Source organism: Gymnogyps californianus, chromosome 6 (assembly GCF_018139145.2).
Source record: "Gymnogyps californianus isolate 813 chromosome 6, ASM1813914v2, whole genome shotgun sequence".
NCBI lineage: Eukaryota > Metazoa > Chordata > Aves > Accipitriformes > Cathartidae > Gymnogyps > Gymnogyps californianus.
The window spans coordinates 41,495,165-41,521,979 of record NC_059476.1 but is presented as its reverse complement, the minus strand read 5'-3'; the positions used below and the strand labels follow the sequence as shown (position 1 = coordinate 41,521,979).

Sequence of the window (26,815 nt, the reverse complement as noted above, 5' to 3'; positions counted from 1 at the left end):
CCATAGAGTGTGTAGCCACCCTGAAACCACCCCTGCAGAGCCGTGGAAGTCCCTACCGAGCATACCCTCACTATCTTGGTGAATGGCCTAGCTATAAAACTGCTACTTATCAATGGAAGGAAGATAACAAGGAAGTCAGATTTAAAGTTACGTGTTGGTAAAATTACTGCCATCGCAGTAGATAACATGACTAAAGAAATAACACAGACCATTGGTTTCACAGTCTGAAAAATCACTGAAAACTCCACAGAAACGTAAAATATTGCAGTACACAAAGATGCTGAAGTTGATAGCTATTCTGTCTTCTGAGGCGCTGCTTAGCAAATCTTTTGTTTATCCCAACATCTTACTGCGAAAATAGCATGCTAACAGCCTGGTACGGACAAACAAGTTAATGCTCACACAAGCAATTCATACTTGTAGCTTGATTTCATAAGTATAGCACCGTTTATCCAAAACATTAAATAAATCTGTAACCTCCACACCTCTACCCTAGAGGCAGAGGTTTTTTGGCAGAGGCTCCTCCCCTCCTCCTCCTGTAAATACAGCTAGCCTGACAAGTTGCTTGATTGTTTCTTATGCGCGTTACATGTTCAGGTACTGTCTTACAACAATATTAATAGTGCAATTTTAATCAAAGCCACGGGAGGCACTGGAATTAATTACACATTGCAGTAATCCCCATAGCAAAACCATTCGAAAGACTTTTTCCACTAACAAAAAATGAACACCCAACACTAGGCAGTTACTGCCCTGTAACGCACCCGACAGAAGGACAGAAGTGAATTCGCCTTTATACTTCAAAGTTTCAAGGAATCTGCTGTTCTTTACTAACACTGTGTATCAGCAAACCGGATTAATCACTTACAGGTGTATTAATACTTTACAAGCCTCCCTATAAAGAAAAGTTTATTCCAGAGTTAATTAGATATTTACCCAGTTGAACCAATTTTTTTTTTTTAAAACATCATGGGAAGAATGATGTTGCTGCATTTGAAGCCAACACACCATTAAGCAAATGTTTTTCAGCAATTCATGTTTCCCAAGAGTTGCTATATTAAAAAAAAGGCTTTTCATGAAAGGATGAAATATCCAAATAAATATATATATGGCATCACTTACCTGCAAACCGTTAAATACTTCCCAATTTAAAACTGTAGTGAAACAACCATACAAGTCCTTCGCAGACCTCAACTTACTACACCTGGGAGGATGCTAGCGGACAGACCACACTAACCCAGCAGATTTTGGAACATGAAGTGTTTAAGCACGATCTTCTCCTCCACCAAGATGTGCAGCTCTTTGTGTCACGTAACAGAATGGTAACTGCCCCATCATCAAACCAAGTTCAAAGGCCGACGCGTTCCTTACGAGAGCTAACGGAGGTTAACGGGGTACTGGGTACTTACTGCAAGTTCCGCTGCTGAACATGGGAATTGTTTCAAACATCATCTTGTGAAACAGCAGTGCCACTGGTCTGTAATCCAGGTGATTCTTTAACAGGTAGCTATAGTAGTACACATAGCGTCTCTGACTGGGAATTGTCACTCCCTAAACAGAAGGAAAACAAACGTCAAAAGACATCAAGACCATTTATTAGCATCACTAACAGAGCTCCTGCCCATTACCTCAGATTATAACTAAAGGCAAATAAACCATGAATGAAAAGGTAGCTAAAGCACTTGGAATAAACCATCGTGATTTATGCTGAGCATACCTCTGCAGCAGCTACACTGGAGACCGGCACACAGAGTAAAGCATGTAAGCTGGCTGTACCTAGAAAGCAGGGGAGTGCTGTGCTGCTTTCTACACTGCACAGAAACCCAGCCATGCGGGTTTTTAGTACAGTAACTCGTGACAACCCTCAGCGATTTCTTCATTGTGGACCATCCTGGGCACCTTACGGACTATCAAAGACATAATCCGCCTCCAAACCCTTCCCGAAGACAGCCTCTGTACACGTTCCTCTTTTCCCTAGACACGTGTCCACATCTCTTGTACTCGTCCTGCAGCGCATTTAAGAGGAAGCTGTTTGCACACATTATCTAACACCAGGCAATTAATTACTGAGCAGTTCCCAGCACAGAACAAGCAGGACACCGGTCTTCCAGTTACTTTATTACTTATCTCCAAACATCCATCTCGAGCAATGAGGCAAAGAATGCAGATTTTTTCCATATCTTAAAAACAAACACCTCAGACACCCTGAGCGTCATGTAAAAGATGGTTTCGTGTTGCTGCTTTTTTTTGGGGTGGGGAGTGTCAGACATTAAGCAGGAGGCACCTTGAACGTGCTCTCATTTTTAAGCACCAACACAGGAATTGCATTTTAACAGCAGTTTAAGTCAAAAGATTCTAATTTTGTTTGCTAATATCACTGTCCTGATGCTACCTTCTATTACAAAATGCTCTAAAATGTTTTCACAAAAAAAAAAAGTGGAAAGTTTCATTAATATAGGCCCAATAGCCCAAACTGTTAGGTGAAGGACTTCTCAGTTGAATTACAACTCTGAAGTAAACACTTGCTTTGAGAACATATAACAAAAGAACGTTTTTATCACTGATTTTAAATCAACTTAAACTTCAAGTAAGGGAATAATTTTAAAGCTCTTATAGCTAGTATTTTCAAGTAAAAGTGATAAAGATGAAAAATAATTTAGTTTCCTAAAAAAATGCATTACGTGGTTTATAACAACCCATACTACATACTTGCAACAGCACCAGTAAGTAAACTTTGATATTAAAACTGAATGTGAAATTGCAGTAAACTGGAGATAAACAAAAGGTTTTCATATACGAGTCTACGAGCATTTTGGTCACAAAACCTAGAACACAGTATTTCCATAAACTGTTAGGTCTAATACCTGCTTCACCTTACAACAGCCATAAGCTAAGAGTGGCCAGAGTACTTTTAATTTAGTAAGCATCTATTCTGCACACATGAAAATATTAACTTCCTGCCCTTATGTAAAAAAAAAAGTTGACAACTATGTCTCCTCACCACTTCAACTACTTCTAAATTACCCAAAAGACTTTTCCCTACAGCACTTGTACAATGACCTTCTTAAGCAGCCTTCTACACTGATCACGTTTTCAGTTCGGATGTCATCTCAGTAGTTATCAGACCCACTTCTTAAGGGAGCTTTGAAGTCTGCTTTCCTGGGATCTGAGCTTCATGACTGAGAAAATCCCAGCCTCAGAGCAAACCATCAGTAATTTGCCAATGCTGCCAATCAGAAGAAAACCATGCAGGTAAGGAAAACACATCCTTCTCTGCTCATAGCTTCTTCATGCCATAAAGGATGTGCCCCGCGGAGAAACCACAGCACACCTTATCAGGACAACCAAGGTTGGGACCAGAACGAAGGGAAAACAGTCGCTCCCAGCTATAGAAAGTGATAGTTGATCTCGAAGTAGAACCAGTTCTTAGCCAAGAGGGCAGTTTCATCCCTCCAGCCAGAGATTTTTACTCCCCGGAGACATAGCCTTTACCCTGAGATCCTAAGAACCAGCCACACTTAAGCGGAACAGAAAGTTCTCCATTTTCCAAAGGTCTGATTTCAAAGCAGAACACTTTCATAACAAGCTAATATTCCAAGAGGTGCATTCAACCTCCATTTACTTTTACTCAAGAAGAATAAAGACCAGGGAAGCAGTTTAAGTATTCTCTCCTCAAGAAGCTTACACTTCCCATCTATCACCATCATCATTTTTTAAATGGACATTAGATAGGCTTCTCTAGTCCCTATGCCAGAGTTTCACAGGGCACTGCCAAGCTATGTAGACATCACAAAAATTGTCAGGTACCACTCCTGGTTCTCCTCTCAGTGTAGCATAGGCAGTATTATGAAGAACAAACATTTTTGGAAGTAATATTCCTGCATTCACTTTAATAACGTGCCCTACTATGAGAGTAAAGCTAAAGCTGCAGCCTCAGACTAGGCTTACGGCATCAGGTTTAGCAGAGGTTGTCACCTGAGTATGTCGAACAAACAGGCATCACAACTGATCAGCTCTGACACGTCAGACATTGGATATCTACCCTGCTCAAAGAATCATTCTGAGACTTCCTCACACAAAATACTTGGTTTCCATTTCCTGTTCAGTTACACCACTATTAGGAGCCGTTTCTAAAAATACAACAGTATGACAGTCAAAGAATGCTCCTGAATGGATCATCTCCAGTTCAAGCACTTCAATAGTCGTTCCCAGATGACACCTATCCGTTGAGTAGACTATGCTTCCTTCTGAGTCTAATCCTCACCATAAAACCCTCCAAGGAAGAAGCAGGAATAAATAAAGACCTTCTCCAGCTGTAGGAAGGTAACTTGTCAGTCTTCATCATCACAGTAGTATTTCAGTGTCCATCTTAAGGAAAAAACAGGTGATAAGCTAACCATTTCAAACAGTGGAAGCAGCAGCTTTTTTAGAAGACTTTTTTGGGGGTTTACTTCTCACCCAGCTCTGAAAACAGGCTGGACAATTATAGTTCTTTATCCAATTTCAGAAAACAGTTTGTCTCCCCTGGTTCAAAGAGAAAATAGAAATCAGTCCTGTTCTGCTACAGTGGTGGTGACCAATAGACACGACCATTTAGCCAATACTTTCTAATCTTCATCATTCCCTTCTTCTGAAAAAGTTCCCCCCACTATGATGAGTTACAGAAGTCAAAAGAGGCAGCTTACAGAGGTTAAAAAAAAACAACAGTTTTTGGTCAGAGAGACTTTTAGACTCAGTTCTGCAATGTCTTATTCCCCACTACCTTTCCCAGGACGACAGGACATTAGCAGACTATCTAGCAACTGTCAGCCTCATCCACCAACAACTCTCGCTTAATGTTGCAAAGGCCTCCGTGAAGCTGCTTCTCCCAGCAGGCACTTGGGAAAAGCTTGCTACAGAAGTACTCGAGGTTGTTCTCTTGACCAATTAGTCATACTTCCTCTTGCAATTAGACTCACACTTCCTGCCGGCATGGACTAAACCCTCTCGAGAATCACTCTGCCGTGCACATTAACGGCAACAGTGATTTTAGCTACACTATTCTGAGCAGCTATATACAAAGTGCGTACCTTGTGCTTGCTTTAAATGAAGAAAATTTGGTACCTAATTAAAGCCAGTTTTCCTTCATCATACATATGTTGGTTCAGCAACAAAACAAAACAAAACAAAAAAGGTATTTCCTTGTCCCTAGGTGCAAACAGCTCTTTTGATGCCTCATTTACTTTGAGTTCAGGAAGTCAATTATATAAAGGTGTGGTGAAGTGTCAAATCAGAGAGCAGCACTTGACGTATAACACTGAAATATGGGCCACAAGGGAAGAAAAAGCTCCCAGAACCTGCAATGGAATACCTGTTCATAAACACCACTTTAAGGATTATGTGAATCACATGCTGCCCCCACTGTCCACATAAAGATAACCATGTTCAAGTGGAGCTGGGGGCGGGGGGGGAAATCGACTCTTCCAGTAGAGACATTGAAACCAAAACAAAGTTGCTGGTTACAGACAATATTTACAGTGAAGCTAAACAAGGCTCTCACTATTCCTGTTCACTAAGTTCTCTGTTACCTCAAACATGCCAGAGGTACCACCGGGGTACTGATGAACACCTAACTGACCCCACCCTCAACACACTAATGTGCAGAAATACTACCCTCTCTTCACAAAAGGGAAACGGAGGTATAACATGCTTCACCATGTATTTTTTGTATTTTATCCAGGTCTTTAGATGATCTTTACACTGTTTATTCATCACACAGCTCATTCCTATTCACTATCATGCACTCTTACCAAAAGCCACAAAGTTTTGATGGGGAAACCTTGACACTGTCTGCGCTCTAGTATTACACCACAACTATCTTCTCGGCACTACATGGAATAACAGCTCCGTCTTGTAAAGAGAGCAAACTAAGAAGTTATTTGCACCTTCCAATGAATTAACAGCCAAATTCTAAAATTCTTTATGTGACACTTCTGCTCTCAAGAGCCTTCAAACATGAAGCTCTGCTTATTAGAGGTCTACACACTGTGAAATTAATACTTTATGCAAATATTACAGGAACACAGAGAGCTCTGTACTTGAGTAGGCTGAAACTGGCCTGCCGGGATGATCCCCCTGGGCTGCTCTACCAACATACACAAGGAAATGATGGAAGATGAGCAGGGAAGCTTGCTGAAGTGACCTTGCAAGTCACACCTTATTATATTTGGAGAAGATTTCAAATAAGGAGGTTAAATTCCCATTAATGCGGCATAACCATGCCAGAAAGGTCCAACACACAGTTACTGCTAAGTCTGTCCGTACCACTGACAAGGTCTTAACAGAAAGCTCTTGTAGCCGTGAGCATCATTTCTCTGAAATGAGATCCTCCCATTTCTCCTCAGGAGAAGTACAAGAAAATAAATGGCAGCACCTCATGAAGCAGGCTCTGAGGCAGCCAACGTCTGGGCTCAACTACCCTTTTATTGAAAAGGGGCATCCGACAACAGACTCTTCCAGTATACTCTTCCAGTAGGGATACTGAACTGTAACACGCCCTGTAATGACTGCGCATCTCCAAACACGACCACAGAAGTTAAGAGAATCCGAGGAGATGAACAACTCATCCATTCAGGCAAAACAAGCTAGAATAATCCTCTTATTTGGGCTGAAAATGCTGAACGAGAAAGTTCACTCATCAACCACCCATTTGATGCAACACAGCAGAATGCTATTTAAAAGGCTATTTAAAATAAACTGTCCAGATCTTCTTGAACAGTAGACGGAAAAAACAGACTGTTTTTAGTGTTGTGACTAATTGCTACTGCTGCTTAGGAAAGCTTTTTCATTTAGGACAACTGCACTGATCCAATAATGTTAAAGCTAAATCAAACCAGATATCACAACTGATGGAAAGTATTTCTTAAAGGGCTTGACTATTCAAATTGACCTCAAGCAGGAAAAGCACAAAGATACAGGTAGGAGAACAGAAGAACAGAAAAGAGCTCACCTTCTTGTCTCTGGTCCTTACTTCCCCATAGAAATCTAGGGCTTCTTGAGCCTTTAAAAACTTGCCTCGATGCAACAAATATGCACATATCATTACACCAGTTCGTCCCTTTCCAGCTTTACAGTGGATTGCTGCAACATGATTGTCATCTTCACTTAGCCATTGGTCAAGATCTTCACAAAAAGGTTTGATAAGCTCTAGCTGTGGTGGGTTATGGTCTTCAAAAGGGTACTGTGCAACTGCAATGAGAAGTAGTCGTTTGTCAAAATCTCAAAAGGAAATTATAGCAAGCTCAACTAGACAGATCAACTTTGTGACAAGCATGCAAAAAATTAACTTTCTAAATAAAACCCCATCTCACATATAGATATGTAATTTTTTCATTCCAATATTGTTCAGCACTGTACTGCATGTTATATGCGTTGCAGACATTTCTCTAGTAATACATAAGCGAGCATCCTGCTACATGAAGAGACTATTTCACACCGCTACTGAAATGAGTGGCACAGGCTCTGTAGCTTAGATCATGAACTTTCTAGAATTTAAGAGTGCATTGGCACAAAGAATAACCTTGTGAAAACCCATTGCTCTAGCAATAATTAGACTACCTGCTGAGAGAAAACAGGGCCAGACCTCAGTCACTGATCAGACAATAGGAATTTTGCTGAAAAATTCTGAGCACGGTTGGGTCTACGTTGGGAACAAACTCTCAGAATTTGCTCAAAGGGGTTTTGAAACAAAAACCTGTAATTTCCATATTAAAAAATGGTAATCAAAAAAGAAATCTCGTGTAAGGCACTTGCAATAGTTACGGGTTTTAAAGCCAAACCACTGAACAAAGTTGTCCTTTTTCTTATATGGATACATACATGCACACAAACACTTTTTTCCATCTAGAGATGGAAAGAATTTCAAGCAAGCATGCAGGAAATGAAAGAAAACTGAAGAGAGCAAAAAATAAGCAATAAGCAGAGACAAGCACCCAAACCTTTAACACCTCAGATAAGACGACAGACAATGCCATGCTGACCGGCAAAATTACGTAAGGCTGTACTAGTTTCATCAGGAAAACAGCGCTTTATAAAGTGTACCCCAATTCTTGATCGACAGACTTGGGATCTTATAAATACAACTCTGGTTCACTTAAAAATTCTCAGCTAGAAACACCATTTCCTTTTCTGGTCTAAAAATGAATACATTTCATTTTTTGGCAAGTGTTTGTATTCGTTTCGTAAGTACTACTCTCTTGTCACACATGCAAGGCTCCTTTTGATGAATCCCCAAGGACTTAAAAGAGCAGAAGTGAGGGATGAAGTTGTGGAACTGCTAAATTACCGCAGCACAAGTCCGAAGCCTTTCGGAGGGATCCGCAAGGACAGCTTATTCACTCGCAGTACAGACCGCCCACTTAATCTCCCAGAAGACCAAACAGGGAAGCCCAATAAAGTGAATAACCTTTGCTAAAGAAGCAGCAAAGGTTAATGAACATGAACACATACTAATAAATTCTTCCGTATGGAAGATCCAAAGACTTTCCAAACGATCATTTTATGTGAACTTAGAGATGTCACTTTTTGCAGCAAATGTAAATGAAAGGAGGAGTTTATTTAGAAACCCCTAAGAAAAGAAGCCGTTAGGAGATGCTGCGAATTTGTCTGTACAACTTTGAGTCTCTTCGCTACATCCAGAAAGGTTCCCGTGAAAAGTAGAGACAAAGTAGTCCTGAAAGAACAGCCTGAAAAATCCCAAGTACTAACAGCATGCTGAAGGTGTTCTCCAAGATTTGGGATCAAAGGTAAACCTTGCGGTGTTTTCTTCAAAGATGGAATGAGGAGCAGATGAAATGGGTGCCCTGTGATGGTGCAGAGGGATTAAGACTCAGAAAGCAACTTTAGGATTAAGCTGCACAATCCTGAGCAGGTCCTCGAGAGGGTGCAGGTCCTCCATGGATTTTGGTTCCTAACACTGGAGCACACAGCATAGAGAACGGTTCTGATAACTCTCTCCAAGCTCCCAGACGTTGCAAGAAAAATCCCATAGCACATAAAGGAGCGAAAAAAATAAAAAGGAAAGCCTGTGGCAAAGCAGAAGGCAATTTCCAGCACAGAAGTACTTCAGAAACTGCAAAAACCCTAGACAGAAAGCTAGTGTCCAAAGAAGATGAAGAGCTTTCAACGTTTGGCTTTGAATTTGATGCAAGAACATACAAGTTGAATAATGAACTACTATGGTGTTTCATGCTAAGTACACAAATAAGAAATTCCCTTTGAAATTAATTCACTTAAGAAGATTTCAGAGTAGAACTGTTATTCCTCTGCTAAGGGAAGTCCTGAGCCCCCAATTTGGTTATCTAAGGTAACTAATTCAGGGATGAAAAGAAAAAAATGCAACATGTAGCTCCCTGCAACAGTGTTGTCTTATGCAGAGGAGCTGTGAAAAGTGCTGTCACAAACAACATTTTGGGCTGGGATTGACAATGAAAGGATCTGAGCACCCCCGTAATAAAAAGCATAAATTAAAGCAAGCATATGTTCTGGACATATTAGAAGCACGTCCTTTTCATTTACGCCTCTTCTCCTCTTACCCAAAGTACTGCTCAAGTAGATCTTAAAATACTTTTTCTCTGGCTTGTATGCATTGAGTGAGGTTTCAGGACACTGTCATTCAACATCGCAAGAGCAAATCAGAAGTGAAGATGACTTCAACATGACAATTTCAGTCCTTCTATATTCAGACATTAAAGCAGCCAATTACATTTTAGTCATGTTCTAAACACCCTCTTTACAACTAGAAGGATGGTTTAAAATAGTAATAATAAAAAAAGAAGTTGAGCCCTTGCTATGATGTAGTATTAGCCAGTAAGGCCAAAATTTATTCATCTCCTACAACTACATACACACAAGTACTCCTTATCTACCCAACCATTCTGAAGCGTTGCATGAAGGTTTAAGTTTCATTAAGCAACTGAAGGTTTGTTCTAGATCTTCAAAAAGTTGTTTTATACGAATAGTGACAGTGGCTTAAGTGTTCTCCATTTTTATGCTAAGTGATGCTTCTGCATAAAAACTAGACTTCTCTAAGCTTCACATCTAAATTTTACAATAAGTTTGCACACTGAATTGAACAGAAACTTCTATATAACCCATTCTGCAAAAGTTTTTGCAACAGTAGACTGCCAATTGCCTTTTTAGATCTTGATCTAGTTAACTGTCAGGAACATACTTTTTTGAAAGCGTCAAGAATATAGCAAGTTTCTCCAATGACTCAAAGCAATCTGACATCATTCCTTGTGCCCAAATCTCCTACATTACTATTCATCAGCTCCTCCTTTACACCTTCATTCAGAAACACTGAAGTTTACAGAGAACAACACATACTAGACAGTAAAAACGTACCTCTGCAGTTAAATTTGGCGGTGTCATAATGTCTTTCAGCACATCTAAAAAAGAAAAATAGACAAGAGTTCAAGACAAGTCTGTCACACCTCAGAACATACACATCAACATATGGGAAAATCACGTATACCCACCACCTTTATGATTTAAAACTATAGCTAGAGGTTACATACAGAAAAACTGTTTTGTTGCAGATGTATAAAGTTGCTCACTAAAATATCAGTTATTTTACTGAAAAACAATTACTTATCCTATGGTAATTGCAGTCCATCAGTATGTTTTAGTCAGCGTGACTCTCAATGGAGACATTCACACAAGTAATGCAACACACTCCACTGTAGTATTAACAGCTCCAGCTGCTAGAGCAGCTTTATGCTCCCACACAAACATGTAAAGAGTAGACGGCTATGACCTTCATCCAATTGACTCTGAACTCAAAACACACGTCAAGATGCCTCAACGACAACATGGGTGCTAGGGGTGATGGGGATCACAAGGGCATTTCAAGGACCCTTGGCTAGCACAACCTAAGCAAGCATTCTTCCTCCAATTACAGGACCACAAGAAGACCACCACAGGCAACTAGAAGCACCACTGAATATTATAACGGAGATCGCTTGTATCAAGCAGAGATTGTGATACTGCTCTCCAACTTGGCATTTGTTCTTGAAATTAGGTGAACTCAAAAAAAACAAAAGGCCAGTCAGTCAATTTTCCCCTCACAGACCCTGGAAAATGGCACATTTCTGAAGACTTTAGAGTTGCATCAACGTCTATCTCAGCACTCCGTAAGAGACCCACTCTAGCTAGCTAGCAGCACAGCAAACCACACTGTATTAGTCTTGCAGGATGACTTGCCTAGGGACAAACATCAGCAACCAGATATAAACAATCCAATCAGTAGGGCTCCAACACAGGCAAAATAGCATGCTGTAAGGGAACAAGCTAGATCAGATGTTGGGGGTAAGGGGAAAGAAGGCAAGAAGTGGACACCCTCCATAATTTGCCTTGGAGTTGCCCTCTGCAAGCAAAATGATGTGCCCCTACACAATGCAAGTGAAAATGCAGTTCAGAAAGGAAAACGAGAGCAATCCTGCCTCAAAACAGGACTCCAAGTTGAAACACAATGACTGGGAGTCATTTCAGTAGACAAAACACATCTAGATCTTCTGTTCTGATTATAACCTGTACTCTTCATAGGGTTCAAATACCCACACCAGTTTCAGAACTGGTATGAACTTATCTTTCCTTAACACGTATGTTATGACTGCAGCCTTTGGAGCCACATGGAGCTTACTTGACACTTTCAGACACGCAAACTTTTAGGCTCCTAGTTGTATGACTGTTGCACGTAACTGGAGCCTCGTACATGCTGCATTGAGCTTGGTCCACAAGACTCACATACCAGGGACAGAGGCAGGTCTGCTGGGGTTGCACACGTACTCAGCGCTTCCCTTTCTCTGAATTCCAGAGCCTTCTCGACTCTAGCCTCTGCTAGGGAAAAGTCTGGCAGTTTTTACAGCTCTGATCACATTGCTGACACTTTCTCTGGGTCAGAAGTGATGTGGCGCAGGTTAAGCTGGCAGATGGGACTCAAAATAACCATTATCTGCACTCAAGCCTTTGAGAAGAAAGGTTGGACACAGTACGTCCACCCAAGATGGAGTCACCACGCCTGGAGCAGCCATCAGCGGTGCTGGGCAAAGCCTGTTACAAGCTAGTCAGCATCTGAACTTTGGAAGTTGAGCCTGCTAGGAAGCAAAGCAGTTAACACAAAGCATCTCATCCAAGAAAGTATCCTTCTTCCTTTAAAGAAACACCCAGTTCAAAGGGGTAGTAAGAGACAAAAGTCTTCAAAACATAAAAAAAAAAATCCACATACGGGCAAAAAAGCCTTCAAATTTTGAAGTTTGAGAGAGTATCAAGTAGAATACCATAAGGGATAAAAAAATAGTTTTGTTGATACCAAGGATAGAAACTGAGCACAGAACATATCCATGTCACTCTTTATGCCCTCTTACGGGAGCTGTACACAACAAATGTAGAGCTCCAGACACAGCTGTACAAAATATACTCCCGTTTCATTACACGAAACACATGTGTATCTGCAGCAGAGATCCCACTGACACAGACTTTGGGGGACGCTTCCGTTGCTTAGCATTTCAAATGCATTTGTTTTTTGGGGTTTTTTTTTAAACACTATTAGATCTGCAATACAGTCAGATCTCCAGATGAAATCTGAACATTTTCTTGGATTTTGGGGGTGGGGAGTGGGTTGGCATGGTTCTTGTAGTCCTCCTTATAATTAAAGTGAGTTTAAAGCAACCCAGATCCTACGTGCTGCCAGCCAGGCACCTTTCTGATCATAACTATGATCCCACTGACGACAGGACTATAGGCTACCAAAAAGATGGCAGTCTATGCCAAAGCCCAACCCCACGTACAGAGAGGTACAGAAAGTATGCACGTAAAATCCACATTGTTCATTACAGCTCCTTCCTTTAACTATCTAACTGTAGGAGAGTTAAAAGAAATATACTGGAGAAGATGGAGATTATTACTATAGGGGAGGTAACAATTTGGCAGCATGTGAAGTTAGGGGATGAAAGTGGCAGAGCATGTTAAAATAAAGAAGGATACTGAAGAAGTAGCAAAGGGTTAAAGGAACACATGAGAAAACCAACACAAACAAGAAACAAAATGAAACTGATTGCTCAAACATTCACCGGTAAGTTAAAAGCCAAGATGCAAGGATGAGGCATAACTGACATCATCTAAGCATCAGTTCAGAAAAATCTCTCTAAATCCTTTTAAATAAAGCTCCTCAATACACACATTATTATCAACTTCATATAACAGCTACCTTAAGGGAACTCAAACCCCATGACAGTGTTCGAAATAATTCTGAATATAATCACGTAACTCCTCTGAACTCCCACCTCCTTCTTTTAAACACAGACAATAGGTTGATTATTTACAAAGGATCAGCTTAATCTAAAGAGATGTCGTTCTCTGAAATACCTGAAGGCTGCAATTTCTTCCCATCTCATGACCAAACACTGCAACAATTCACTTAGTGGCATTTATGTACTTAATGCGTGTACAAAATTTCCCTGCATAAAGAGACAACCTGGCCTCTCTAGCCAGAGATATACAGTCTAAAAGCTATGCTTTCCAAGCTGTGCAGTAATCACTTGAATCTTCATTTGCAACTCATCCATGTTTTGGGGAAGAAGAAAACCCACACACTTTAAAAGGATGTTTTATCCTGCAAAAGTTTTCGTCTGAGGGCAAATATAGTAATTTTAAGAAGTTTCACTTGCCATTGTTTTGAAGTTAGCAACAAGGAAAATCGATGGGAGGTTCTTGGACCGAAAACTGAAAGGTTAAAATTTTATATGAAGAACGTGAAGACAAAAACCTTTGGCACACCTGGACAAGTTCTTTCCAGTTGAAAACACATGTATCAACAATGTAAATGTCAAAAGCATTTGTCTCATCACAGCTCTTCTCACTTTGAAGTTGTTCCTGTGTAGGGTTGGAGGATTGGTTTTTGCTTTTTTCTAAAGTAAAATGAGGTTGCTAGCATACAGCAAAGTGGAAACTTTTCAAGCACCACCTCCCCGAGGAGCTACTTGCTAAGATGCACAGAAGTCTTCCCAAACACTTTCTGAACAAGCCCAGAAGTTTACACACAGCAACCTATTGTTTTTACCTGTCACCTCTCGAGCCAATTTGAAACAAGCGGCTCAGTATCAGGCGGCTCAGCAAACCCTGATTCTTGTAAGTGATACCAGAGCCACACTTCACAGAGGCTGACAGCTGAACTCAGCCCCAAGAAGCAGGAGGAAATTAAGTTGTACCCGTTCTGTTCTGCTTTGCTCCCCAAACCAAGCAGAAGCTGTCAGGAGGCTTCGGGGGGGGTCTAATAAAACCACAGTAGTTAGATTTTACATGATACAGATCTCTAGCGCTGAGCTCCAGAAGACTTCAAAGGAAGAAATCCGGAAAGTTACCTCTTTAGAGAGCTGCACCTACATGCAGAAGGAGCTATCAGCTATTCTAGGAAGCACTGTCCTTTCCACCCACAAGTGACACCAAGGCAGCATTTGTTAAAAGGCTAACGTTCTGGAGAGCTTCTAACCTGGAGAAAATAATTTTGTTACTGAACTGTATGAAAGGTGTCCAATGAGTTTATTTTAATGCATATTTTATTTACATATCTTTTTCTGTCCCATGCTACCCTAGGCTTTACAGACAACTTCAGTAACTAGTATATAATTTCTCAGCTTCTAGCATCACTTCGCTCCAACATCAGGAAGCAGAGTTGCTTGATGCATAATCCTTCAGCTAATTCAGAGGCATACTTAAATACTTATTTTTAATGACCAACAGACCACAATGTAATACATTGCTTGGATTTCCATACTACAGTAATTTTTCCATTAATCACAGATATTTAGAAACGCATTCATTAAAAAAAACAGCTCAGAGAATCAATAAATCTTCAATTTAGATTTCTGGGAAAAAATGAGGGGTAGGAAAACCATGACCTACTTTTCAACATTAGCTGACATCACCAAATCATTTATACAAATAAAATTAGCCTAAGCTAACATATAAAGATGATCAAGGAACAACAACAACAAAAAAATCCATTCTGTAACAAGAACAGCTTTCTGCATAACTAAATTTTCAGAGGAAAATTACACTTACAAAAGCAAGAAACCATCACATTCCCAATTGCTGCAATAGCTTTTTCAAAGTAATAAACAGGGACAGTCAAAGAGTAAGGAAGCAAACAGAACCTGGGTACCAATACAGTTCGATTAAAAAAAAAAAAAAAGAAAAAAAACAGGAAAATATTCATTTGGCAATTTCTTCACTGCGGACATTAATACATTAACAGAAAGCCTGCTGTGAATTACTTTTCACTTTTTAATCACATGGTACAAGCTCCAGATGGGCTAGATGCCAAGTCATTTAAAAGCGTTCAAGTAATATGAATACACACCAGCATTTCATTTAACCTCACTCAGCTCCACTAAATGAAGTAACAGTGCTCTCAATCAGGCTTAATTGTTTTAAGAAATGTGCAAAACATCTCTAGCTCTGCTTCAGTACAGCAACAAGCCGCTTTCACTCATAAGCTATTTTTAGAACTCATTATTTTGGAAAATACATCTATAAAAGCATACTTACAGATTGTATATCTTGTAATGGTTTTTATGCTTTGAATCCAAAAACCTTAAGAAAAAAAAAAGGCATGTATTAATATACATTGCAATAACGTTGACCTTAATTTGCAGCATCGTTAAAGCACCATCCAGCATGTGCAGTTCTGCATTCCAAGTCCCAGCTGGCCCTGCAGTGCCTCAAAGTCAAGGAGGCAGCGTGTTGCAAACCTCACTCATACAAATAATCCAGTAGGATGAATAAGACTACTTATGCAACTGAAGAGACCAAGATCTGACCTGCAACTCAAATATTTATTGTGCGGACCAATCTGCACCGATTTCTAAGATACCTGCACATCAATATATTAAGCTGAGGAAGGGTTGTTTATTTTTAAAGCAGAAAGCACAGATTACACAAGGTATCTGTAAACACTTACTTCCAATTTAATCATCTATGCAAAATATTTTGCCACAGTGGTATTTCCAATGAAAAAAAGCAGTTAAAATAACTTTCGTATTCCAGTTAGAACAGCCAGAATCACTTATTTTAATACCAGCTTTTTAAAACAGCCATTATTTGCCACTGAAGTCTGAGGACAGTGCCCGACGATATCTGGGTTCAGAAAGGAGGAGGAAGACCACTATACTTTTTCCACACTCATTTTCATGCTCACTTTATAACAAAAACTTCCCATACAAGCCTCAGAGCGCCAAACTGCAAACATGATTCATCAAAATTGCCATGATTATATATGATGTGTCACCTGGCAATGTTTAAGAAGAAATAACATACAAATGTTTACACTTAACATCATCAACAGTGTGTATCTGCACATCAGCCAGAAGGAATTTAATTAGCCATGACAGAACATGCTGTTCAAATTGAAAAGAAACACTAGCTGCTAAAATCCTGGAAAGCTCAAGCAAAAACAAGCTCTGGTTATCAGTCATAATATTCCAGAAGAACCTAGAAGAACTCTGTGGTTAAACCGATGCGTTAAAATAAGAACAGATGTGAACGCTCCTTGTGCAGCATTGAGTACGAGATTCCAATTTCATCGGCAAAAATATTTCATGACTCCCACTGGTGCCCCTGTTGGCAGACTTTGAGAGATTAAGGAAGATGGTGGACATGGCGATTTGTTTCAGGAGATGTCCTCGCTTGTTTAAAACACACTGGAGAGCAGGGAGAGCTGACTCCGCTTCTGCCAGTAATATCCACGAAGCTGAGTATAAGCTTTCATGCAAGTGTTTTTCTAAGGACAAAATTCCATCCAAAACCTCTCAAAGCGTCAGTCACAGCAGACAGCCAGCAGTCCAGGTCGTACTTCTCGTACAGTATTAGCATTAAATTTGTCAGGATACCAGCTATTCAGAAAAAGCCCACTGGTGTATCCTGGCTCAATACCAATTGCTCCGGAGCTCAAACACATTGAATTTCTGCATAAAAAGCTCTTGGAAAAAAAAAAATTCCACAATAAAAAGACGACAGGAGCAGATAAGGACCTGCTGATTGCAACATGCAGAATGCTGCATGATCACATTTTGTGCATTATTCTCGTTTAAAAATAGAGGGCAACAAACATAACACTAGTTTAGCATCCAGTTCCCTACAGTCACTTAATTTACATCTCTCCGTATCTTAATTTGGTTTATTACACTTTTAGGTGATCACTCGTCCTTTTGATCAGAGTGTTTACGGACAACTTAATAATTACATAGTCATTCCCTTTCAAAAGTCTAATTTACACATATCTACATAACCAATAAAATGTATTTTCCTTCACACAGAAGCAACTGAAATCAATGCTGTGAATGGAAGAGGGCCTTCAAAGACTACTGCCTATTATTACGTATTTGGATTATTCCCATATCATTTATTCCACGTCCAGCCTTTGCCCTCCCTATCCTACAATTTCCGAAGGTGGAGTCCGTAAGGGACCATGTATTTCACATAGCAGATGCAATGCCCACATCAACTTAATGAAAAGGTGGCTCTGACTGCTGGTAAAGAAAGATAGCCAGATAGTTTGAGTTTGTCCTGAAAGGACAGCAAAAGCTTTTTCTTGTGTGCAACCTGTGTGCAATGATACGATTAGAAAACACAACTTCACGCCTCTTAACAATTCTAGCAGAGACAGACACACTCTGCAACAGTATTTACAGATTGCTAAGCTGAACCTCACTGATATGACCAGCACTGGAACAGTGACTTCTCCTCACTACCACATGACAGAACAAGGTCGCTTCTGCAAGCCTGGTTAAATCCAGCCTCTGACATTTTCAGTACTATTCGTGGATAGCGAGCTTCGTCACAACGGTTAAATATGCAAAAACAAAACCCCCTCAAACTCGTCTGAAGCTAACTGCAACTGCGCAGGGAAGTCGCTGCCTCCAGACAACTGAGTCTCAGTTGAGGGTTACAATTCCTCCCAGTGTGGGAACCAAGGAGCTGTCTCAACTCATTTCTGTACAAACCTGGATGCAAACAACTACCAGTGAAATTCAAGCAGTGCTAATTTGGCCTGCCAACGATTCTGAGAAACTTTCTGCGGCATCTCAAACCTGTGAGCAGCACCATCTTGCCCAGATACACTTACTTCTAACTTCACTGCATAACCATGCCCCTTACTGCATTATCCCCCCATCCCCAAACATCAAGTCTCTCGGAGAGCTACTGAATTTAGGGCCTCAAATGACCAAGATCTCAAAAGCATCACACCTGATTTAAAAAAATCAGAACTTGGGATCCTAAAAACACTAACATTTGGCAGCTTCTGCCACGTATTTAGTTTTTAATGCAACCTCTTACACTACATTCTCCAGGTAGGGTGTTACTCCTAAAACACTAAGTACACCTTCCACAGTTGTATCCAGCAGTTCAGAGTAGATAACTTTATTTGATGTTAAAAATGACAACCTGTAGGTTTTTTTACAAAATGTGCTTACAAAAAGCATCACCAGCAATAACGAATTTTAGCTGATTTTTCCCCTCGCCCACAATTATTGAGCACAGCCAGATGTAAAAGCCTTTATCTAAAGTCACCTATATTTACTACTTTAAATCAAAATTAACTTATCAAGCACTTAATTTATCGATTGAAGAAAGGATATGGGCAAACATATTCTGAAATGCTATCAGCTATCTGAGGAAACTCTCAACACCATGAACAGAGGCATGGACTGACATCTTTCTAAAAGCGAAGAACCCCCTTTTACTCCAACACAATTTATTGAGTCAATTTTTCACACTAAAAAGCAGATTACACGCGTTCGAGATCAACCCAGAACAGCAGTCTGGCCTAAAATTCTTGAAAATATCATTTTCGTTGTTTCCAACATTTTTCAGGAAAGCTAGTAAGGCAACATCTACGAGGTGCAAAAATCTTGCCATTTCTGTGAGTCAGAACACACATCCTTTCCTTAGTAGAACATAAATGAGTGCAGAAAAGGATACTTAAGATTTACAAGAATAAGTTAAGGAAAAGAAGAACAAAGGCTTACCTTACTACATCATCAATGTTGTTCCGGTATACTCCTTCAAGCCTCTCCGCAGGAAAACCCATAGCAATTATGTTTGGATAAATATCTGAATATGCAAGTTACGGAAACATTTGTAAAGCATGTGAAATTTCTACAACAGCATTAAATGGACATTAATCAAATGTTTAACTGTATCAAAGTCAGAGCAACAACTCCGACCAACTCCGACATGCGAACAATTCAGCTTTATATATGAAGTAGTAAGGCATAATTTCCACCCCCCCCCAAAAAAAAAAGCTGAGGAAAAAGGGGGGGGGGGGGGGGGAAATCAGGAGGGAAACTTTTGAAAACACAGTGCTTTGACCACAGCCACTATAACAGAAATCTCCTCACATCTCAAACAGATAACTTATTAGAAGTCTATGCTATTGGGCAGCTGACGGTTAACATCTGTTAGGAAGGCAATCCACTACAAAAGCAGAGTCAAGTAATCCACTTCTATCAGACATCATCTCACGAGAATCACATAGATGCTACATACCGGTCTTTACAGTTTGAGCGGCATATTAAATCCAATGGGAAACTATTAAAAGAGTCTTGTGTGACTAAATTGCAAGATGTTCCAAATTAAAACCTATGCTCAAGTCCCCAGCTATCCCAAAGCAGGTGTATCAGGCAAAACAGCAAAACAAGCAAAAAAGTGCATTTCAGGCATGCAAGCCCTGGCAAGGCTACATAAACACTAACGTTTTTATCACATTCCATGATTTGTACATAACAGACCACTATAGCCGGTGCTAAGGTAGCTCTGAATGCCTAAATGTAAGATATTGCAATAGATGGGAACGTACAGATCTGAAAAGGATTATCTATCTTGTTTATTAAAGAACAATTCCCCACTTCTGGAAAGAGATTCTAGTTTCTTATTCTGAACTACCTGTAATTCACTTGCCAAAAGCAACCTGAGATAAAGAACTTAGGAAAAGTACCTCTTAGCAAACACAAATTAGTGCTAAGGAAAGAGGCCAAGTAAGAAAATTGTAAGTTTACATCTAGAGCTGATGTAGCAAAGAATTCACAACAAATTGCTAGAAAATTACTGGTATTTATTTTCCTGGTGGTGTAACAACATATGGATTTTTTTTTTTTTTTTTTTAAATAGAACGAGAAAAGAAAGTACTCCCAAGTTTTAAACATTATTGGAAATGATAATGTAGTGAAGAAGCTTCACTGAAAAGCAAAACAGAAATGAAACTAGCAGCTCGAAAACAGACCATACCTTACCGCATTAACATACTCCTCCTCAGACTAATTTTAGAAGGAGTAAGAACAAAGCATGATATGTTTGAAGTTGGCCCTGCTTTAAACAAGGGGGCTGAAACAGGTGATTTCCAGAGGTCCCTTTCAACCTAAATTATTCCACAATTCTGAGAATCATTTTTATTTTTATGGTTAAAATATAACAAAGCTCCAAAGAGTAATCATCAGAATGGAAGACATTGCAGCAGCTTCCAAGATATTAATATTCCAGTTACTTGTACACAAAGAAGAGCCTGAAGTAGGATACAAACTACTTTATTCCATCCTTGCAGGATTCCCACAAGCTGAGGTACTCACAGGGAAGTAGCATGGACCAAGTTCTGTATTTACACAGCTAACTAGAAGACTTAAAAACATTAAGAACTGAATACACGGAAATAATGTTTTCTACTCTCAAAAAGAGAATTACCATCTACTATGTTGTAATCCAAGTATTAATAGACATTGGTCTGCTCGGACTATTCAAAAGGTGATTTATGCAGACAACGAGGAAAAATACGAAAGCTTTTGAGAAATCCAAATAAATATCTGTAGCTGCCTTAAATACAGACACTGAACGGGGTTCACGCCTGGTTTCCAATTTATGCTGTACTTGCCCAAACCCTAAAACAGCTTATCTTGAAAAAAAAACATTAAGTTGCTTAACTTTCAGAGCTTGTGATAACTTCAGATACTATCAAATCACATAAATCTTAAACTTTGAACTTCATTCTGAACGTATTTTACTCTGCAAGCAGTCCACACCTCTTTGTTAAATTAACAAAAGGCGCTATATAATTAGCAATATATTTACTATTTTATCAGTTACTACTTGCCATAAGCAGAAGAAAGTGGTTATAAATCATGTGCACCTGCTCGACGCCTATTAACAGTGAATTCCCTGATTTTCAGCTAGCACACCCCATCACTCCCTCCTCATTCCTGATTTCAATCTGATTTCTACCCGCTGCCAGTTCTAGCATTTATACGCAAAAGCACCTCCTCTTGCGTCCTGCTCTGAGCAGCAGGGCTATATAAATTACCATAGCAAAATAATCCAGTATATTAGCCTGCTTTCCACAGCACTTCTCCGCAGAAGACAAGCATTCATGCTAGCAACAGCGGTAAAATAAATTCATTTTGACACACCACATCAAAACAAAACTCAGTTTCAACTATAGTATCACCCATGAGACAGATGCCCCAACTTCACCAAATTACCATGTAACTTGCTCAAATTTCTGTTCGCAATCGTGAGTTTTACTACACATTTTTTTCACGCGTTTCAGCCTGCAGTTTATGTTCAGATGCTTTTCTTCTGCTGTTGGCTTTTCCTCTCCGAGAGGCTAAGAAACGAGATACTTTCCAGGATTCCCAGCTGGTGCAAGATGGAAGCGAAGCAGACAGACACCCCAAGCGAAGGGAACAGAACATCTTAACAGCAGCGTTTCCAGTTTGCAGGCTCACAGACTTGTCCAAACACCAAAGCTTCAAAACACGCAGGCAGAGAGAGATAAAAAGTTCCAAAATAACTGGGGCGGTCTCACGCTTTTGGAAAGCATGATCCCCTTTTAGCTCTCACATCTCATGTGACCCCTCTCCCCTCCCTCGCTCCTCAAGGGCGATGCATGAGCAGTATATGCACAGCTCACATGCATTTCTTCTTTTAAATAGGAGCAAGACAGCAGAATTGAATGCTTAAGCTTAACCGTGCATCGTTACAGGTGCATTTTTAAACCCAGAGCTGGTATTCCAAAAGGTGTTCCACAATATGCCTGTAAGTAAAGAAAATGGAAAAAGACTTCAAAGGGGGGGGGGAAAGAGTATGAATCAATTTACTGATGCTGATTCGATAAAGTGTTGCATGCTCTGGGGTTTTGCAACCTGACAGCACAAAAACTGAAGTGTTGCTGAAAAACAAATATCTGACAGTGAGCCTGGCCAGGGATGGTGGGGGGGCTGTTTTTAGAAAAACATGACTGTTTTTTAAACAGGCAAGCCAATTTCTCCCCCACCTAACTATAAGCATCCTGAAGTACCTTACTTATTATCTGAAAGTATTAGACCGGAATGCAATTCACACGCCACTGCTGACTCACTCTTCTGTCTGCAACAGATCTGGCATTAAAGGACACTGGCCGCAGCGAGCAAACGACACCCTTCCACGGCACGCATGTGAGGCTGCAGGCTTCACCTGCACCGAACGAAAGCAAGCAACAACTATGACAAATGCACAAGTCAAGATCATTTTATGTCTTTTTACTATACACTTCTGACAAGCATGCTAAAGAAGCACACTGCTTTGAAACACTTCTGTTGGTTCAAGCCACTGAAGAATGCCTTTTGCTTTAAGGAGCAACGTAAGATGGAAGAACAGAGTGGAAGCACTGTTGCTGTTTGCACAGATGATCTAAATATCTGAGTAGAAATAGCAGTTTCATCACTTAGTTGAAAAAGCTGCCATAAAAACCAAGCTTTTCCACCCTTTCCTCTCCTGCGAAAAGATGCCCCAAGATCTGCAGCAAGTGAAGGGATGGCTGTTACTGCATCGGTACTAGCTTGCTTTTTTTCTGATGCTGGGGAACGAAACAGTCCTCCTCAGGGACAGCCCGTGATCACTGCACGGAGCCGAGCCAGTTACGGGAGCAACCGTCCACTCAGCATCATCTTCAGCAAGTTCTTCTATCACCAGCCATGCTCAACGGTTCAGAGACATTGCTTTTCACACCTCAGTTAATTTAACATTGATTTCCAAAGCTGAAATTAAGAGATTCGCTACCAAGATGAGATTTCTTACAGAGGAGCTTGGAAGCTGGGCTTACATTCAAAGCAAGAATTCTGAGTCATCATGAAATTGGTAATGATACTGATAATTTTAGAAATCTGGAAGAACTGATGATTTAAAACATGCAACAAGTTCATTATCAATTCCACGCCTTTTTTTTTTTTAAGACAGGTAAATGAAAATGGAAAAAGCCTCAGCCATTTATGGAGGCAGTTCTACAACACACACAAAACAAAGTTAACCAAACTGTCGTAACTACCAAAATTTGAAATGCGCTTTCTAAAAAAAACCATAAAATAAACCCTACCACATTTTGCCAAAGTAGCTCTTTCCTAAGAAACCCATTCCCAGAACAGTTTTTAAAGCACTCATTCCTTTCTCAATCTTGTAAACACAGAGGCTGGGATTTTAGTTAGCGATCATAATTAAAAAAAATACGAGACAGACTCATGATACACAACAGGAAAACGCTAAAATGCCGTCCTCTACTCAAGTTCATACTTCTTACTAACTACAAAACTTGAGCTTTCAAATGAACAAAGACGACACTACGCTATACTCAAGGAACCTTAAAATGAAAGCACCCAATAATTTGCTAAGTTATCAAATGCCACAATGCAAAAGCGACGCTTCGTCAATACTGAAGACGTACCAAAGCGAATAATCCATACGCCACTTCAGAAACGCCTTTGCTCTAATGCTGTTCGTAGATTTAACAAAACACTGTTCTTAAAGCCTGAAATCATTCCCACATGCTAAAGATGATAGTCTTTCCAGTTGCTATGAGAAAAATCCTGTAACATTATGCAAATCAGCAGTTATAATCACTTTCAAAAATAGCTGTCTATATATTCACATTCTGCCAAGATCAAATTAAAGAATATGCAGTATACACTTTAAATTTTACATACATAGAGATATAAAAGCAAATTACCCGTGTTGGTCCTATAACTGATTCTGCTCACAAATTCAGCCTTTTTCCTAATAATGGAAGGTGGCCAAAAAAGCATACCCAAATATTCACCAATTCTTAAGTTCTTAAACAGCCACAAGCAAGTTGCAAAAATAGACAGCTATAGCCTTTCCTGCAATGATCAACATTCTCAATTAATATCTAGAATGTGAGTCATTAGAATTTCCAAGTAATTTTATGAAGTCCTATTTCAAAGTATTTAATCCCTTATCCTTGCTTCACTCATGAAGGCGGCTATAACAGAAAAACAGAAAGTAAATGACCTAATCTTCCTATTTTATAAGCATGCTAGAGCATGCAGTGCTTCAGAATTTACATATAGCTTTACTTTTTAAACCCAACACTGACGACAGATTTTAAATCAAAAAGCAAATAAAAAACAACTTTAAAACTATTAGCCCTTTACAATCAAAGACTTCAGGAGGACCTACCAGGCATTAGACTTCATCTTTCTTTAAAAGGAAATTTAAAACAAGCCGAGTGTCCCTGAAGCTGTGAATGATAGTCACTGTTCAAGTCATGCTTTGGAGCTAAAAACTTACCGCAAAACCTGAACCTGACACCTGCAAATAAAAGGACAACAGTCCATTTTTCCCGACCCTCAGTTTCCAGCTTCCAAATATGAACCTTATTTAACAAAGAACAGATTTAAATCAGTGAATCTATGGCCTGAAAAAAGCTTCACAACTGCCAGGAATGCAAATTTTCACTTCCAGTTCAGGCAAGCAAGGCATTTAATTGCTTTAATCCGCTCCTAAACAGCCCACTCCTCATTCGCGCGCAAGCTGCTGTCAGTTTTGCTCCACGACGCATCACCCATCACCCTCCTGGCTGCGGAGAGCCACAGTGCAAAGGAAACCAGCCTCTAGCATGGGGTGGCCAAGCTGTCAACTGCTGAGTCCCATTTGATAGCGACACCGAAGAGCAGAGGAACAAAGTGACTTTGAAGTCTCTGAAAGCTGCTTTGTTGTCTCAATTTGTCTGCAATTTTCAGGAACTCTGACTTCAGTAACCATGCAACGTGGTCTAGCAGCGCATCTGGCCCTACCAGCTATGAAATGTTAGCGTGCTAACCTCAAGCCCTTTAACTCCAGCTTAAACAAGTCCATATAGCAATGGCAAGAAAAAAAAAAGAACTGTTCTTGCTGTTCAACAGCTTGACAGCCTGAAGCTACAGGGGAAGTGTTACGAGAAGTGTCCACACTCCATCCTCAAACAGATTTAAGAGTCCTGACAAATGGCCAAGCTCTTATTAGTGCCATTTTCTTGACAGCATCCCTACCAAAAAAAAAAAAAAAAAAAGATACATAGGAAAATATACCCAGCCAAATCTAGAAAAGTTTCCTAGCATATATACTGTTTAGCCTGTACACATGCATACTTTTTTTTTTAACCAGGAGGCATTTCCATTAGCAAGCATGAAACACAAAATAAGTTTACTATTTTTCTATGAGTCTGGATAATCAGGAAGTATAGAGGAAATGAACAGGAAGAAAGTTCTTCAGAGCAAAGGAGGATTCCTTGTAGCCAGCCAGCTGCACTTGCCAACTCTACCATCTGTGCCTTAAAGAACAAGAAAAGAGACCAACTCAGATGTGGCTGAGAGAAACATTTTATGATTTAGAAGAAATGCATTTAACCCCTTAATGCTCAATATTTCAACTACAACCCTTTCTTTTTTTCCTTCTTCTTCTTTTTTTTTATTTTTCATTCTTGCAGCTTGTAATTTAAATGCAGCCACCTAGACAAGGAACACCAAAACCGCAGCTCTGTCATATGCAGGAGGCAAACCTGTCCGGATGAGGTCACAGGGCTGACAACAGGTCTGGAGGGGAACTCAAATTCCTGCAGCGTGAAGAAGTAAATCAGAAGATGCTTGAAGATGATACTGCCAGGTTGTCTCGGGAACCAGCTACATCCTCAACTCACTTCCATCCCATAGCGGGGCTTTTGGACCTGCTTACTATATTGCATTTGGGAAGTATTCCCAGAGCAAGAGTCTCTCCCTTCATCTGCGAGGTGTATGAAACGTGTCCTGGAGCTCTCAGCCATATGGAGGCTTCGCTGAACAGCTAATAGGGTCAAGAAGATTGTAAAAAAACCCCACAGATAATCTACATAATAAGCAGGCACCATTTTTTTTGCAAAACACGGTATCAACCTCATAAACCTCACAGCATAAATACAAAGACCAGTAACAGAGAAGCATGAAAGAAGATGATGCCTACGCTACAGAAGAGCTTGTTCTGACAAAGACTGAGAAAAAGATGCCTTAAACTTCCATTTCAACATGGTTTGGAATCACAAATAAAGATGGGAAAGCAGGCAGATAGTAAAGGAAACACGAGCTTGTTGTGAAGAGTGCAAATCCCTCTAAAATAGCTGATGTTATTACAGGACAAAAAAGCTACCCTTCCCATTAAGAAAAAGCCAAGAGCAAACAGGAGCATAGCAAATGACGCAACAGCACATTATATTATTCATATAAAATTTGACAGAACTTTTCAGCTGAGGAGTCAAAGATTGGGCCTCAACTCCTTACTCAAATTCAACTTCAGGTCCACAGCACTGAACAAAACCCTACAATCCCAACGAGTTTCTAGAGGTGAAAACATGCAGAGGTCCAGTTAAGGCAGCTTTTTGTTTCTGCTCGTGCTTTGGAAGAAGCCGCATCCCATCTTATCATACCTGCCCTGGCATCCCAACTAGCTGCAG

At 40.0% G+C, this 26,815-nt stretch overlaps 1 protein-coding gene across 1 annotated transcript in view; it reads right to left on the bottom strand.

The window, feature by feature from the left end:
* Positions 1–26,815, bottom strand: part of PTEN (phosphatase and tensin homolog) — a 47,161-nt gene that overhangs the window by 11,738 nt on the left and 8,608 nt on the right. The window contains exons 2-6 of the mRNA XM_050898763.1: positions 19,065–19,149; positions 15,586–15,630; positions 10,384–10,427; positions 6,989–7,227; positions 1,410–1,551 (exon numbers count right to left, since the gene is read on the bottom strand). Coding sequence (XP_050754720.1) covers positions 1,410–1,551; positions 6,989–7,227; positions 10,384–10,427; positions 15,586–15,630; positions 19,065–19,149 — 555 coding nt within the window. The remainder of the gene's footprint in view (positions 1–1,409; positions 1,552–6,988; positions 7,228–10,383; positions 10,428–15,585; positions 15,631–19,064; positions 19,150–26,815) is intronic.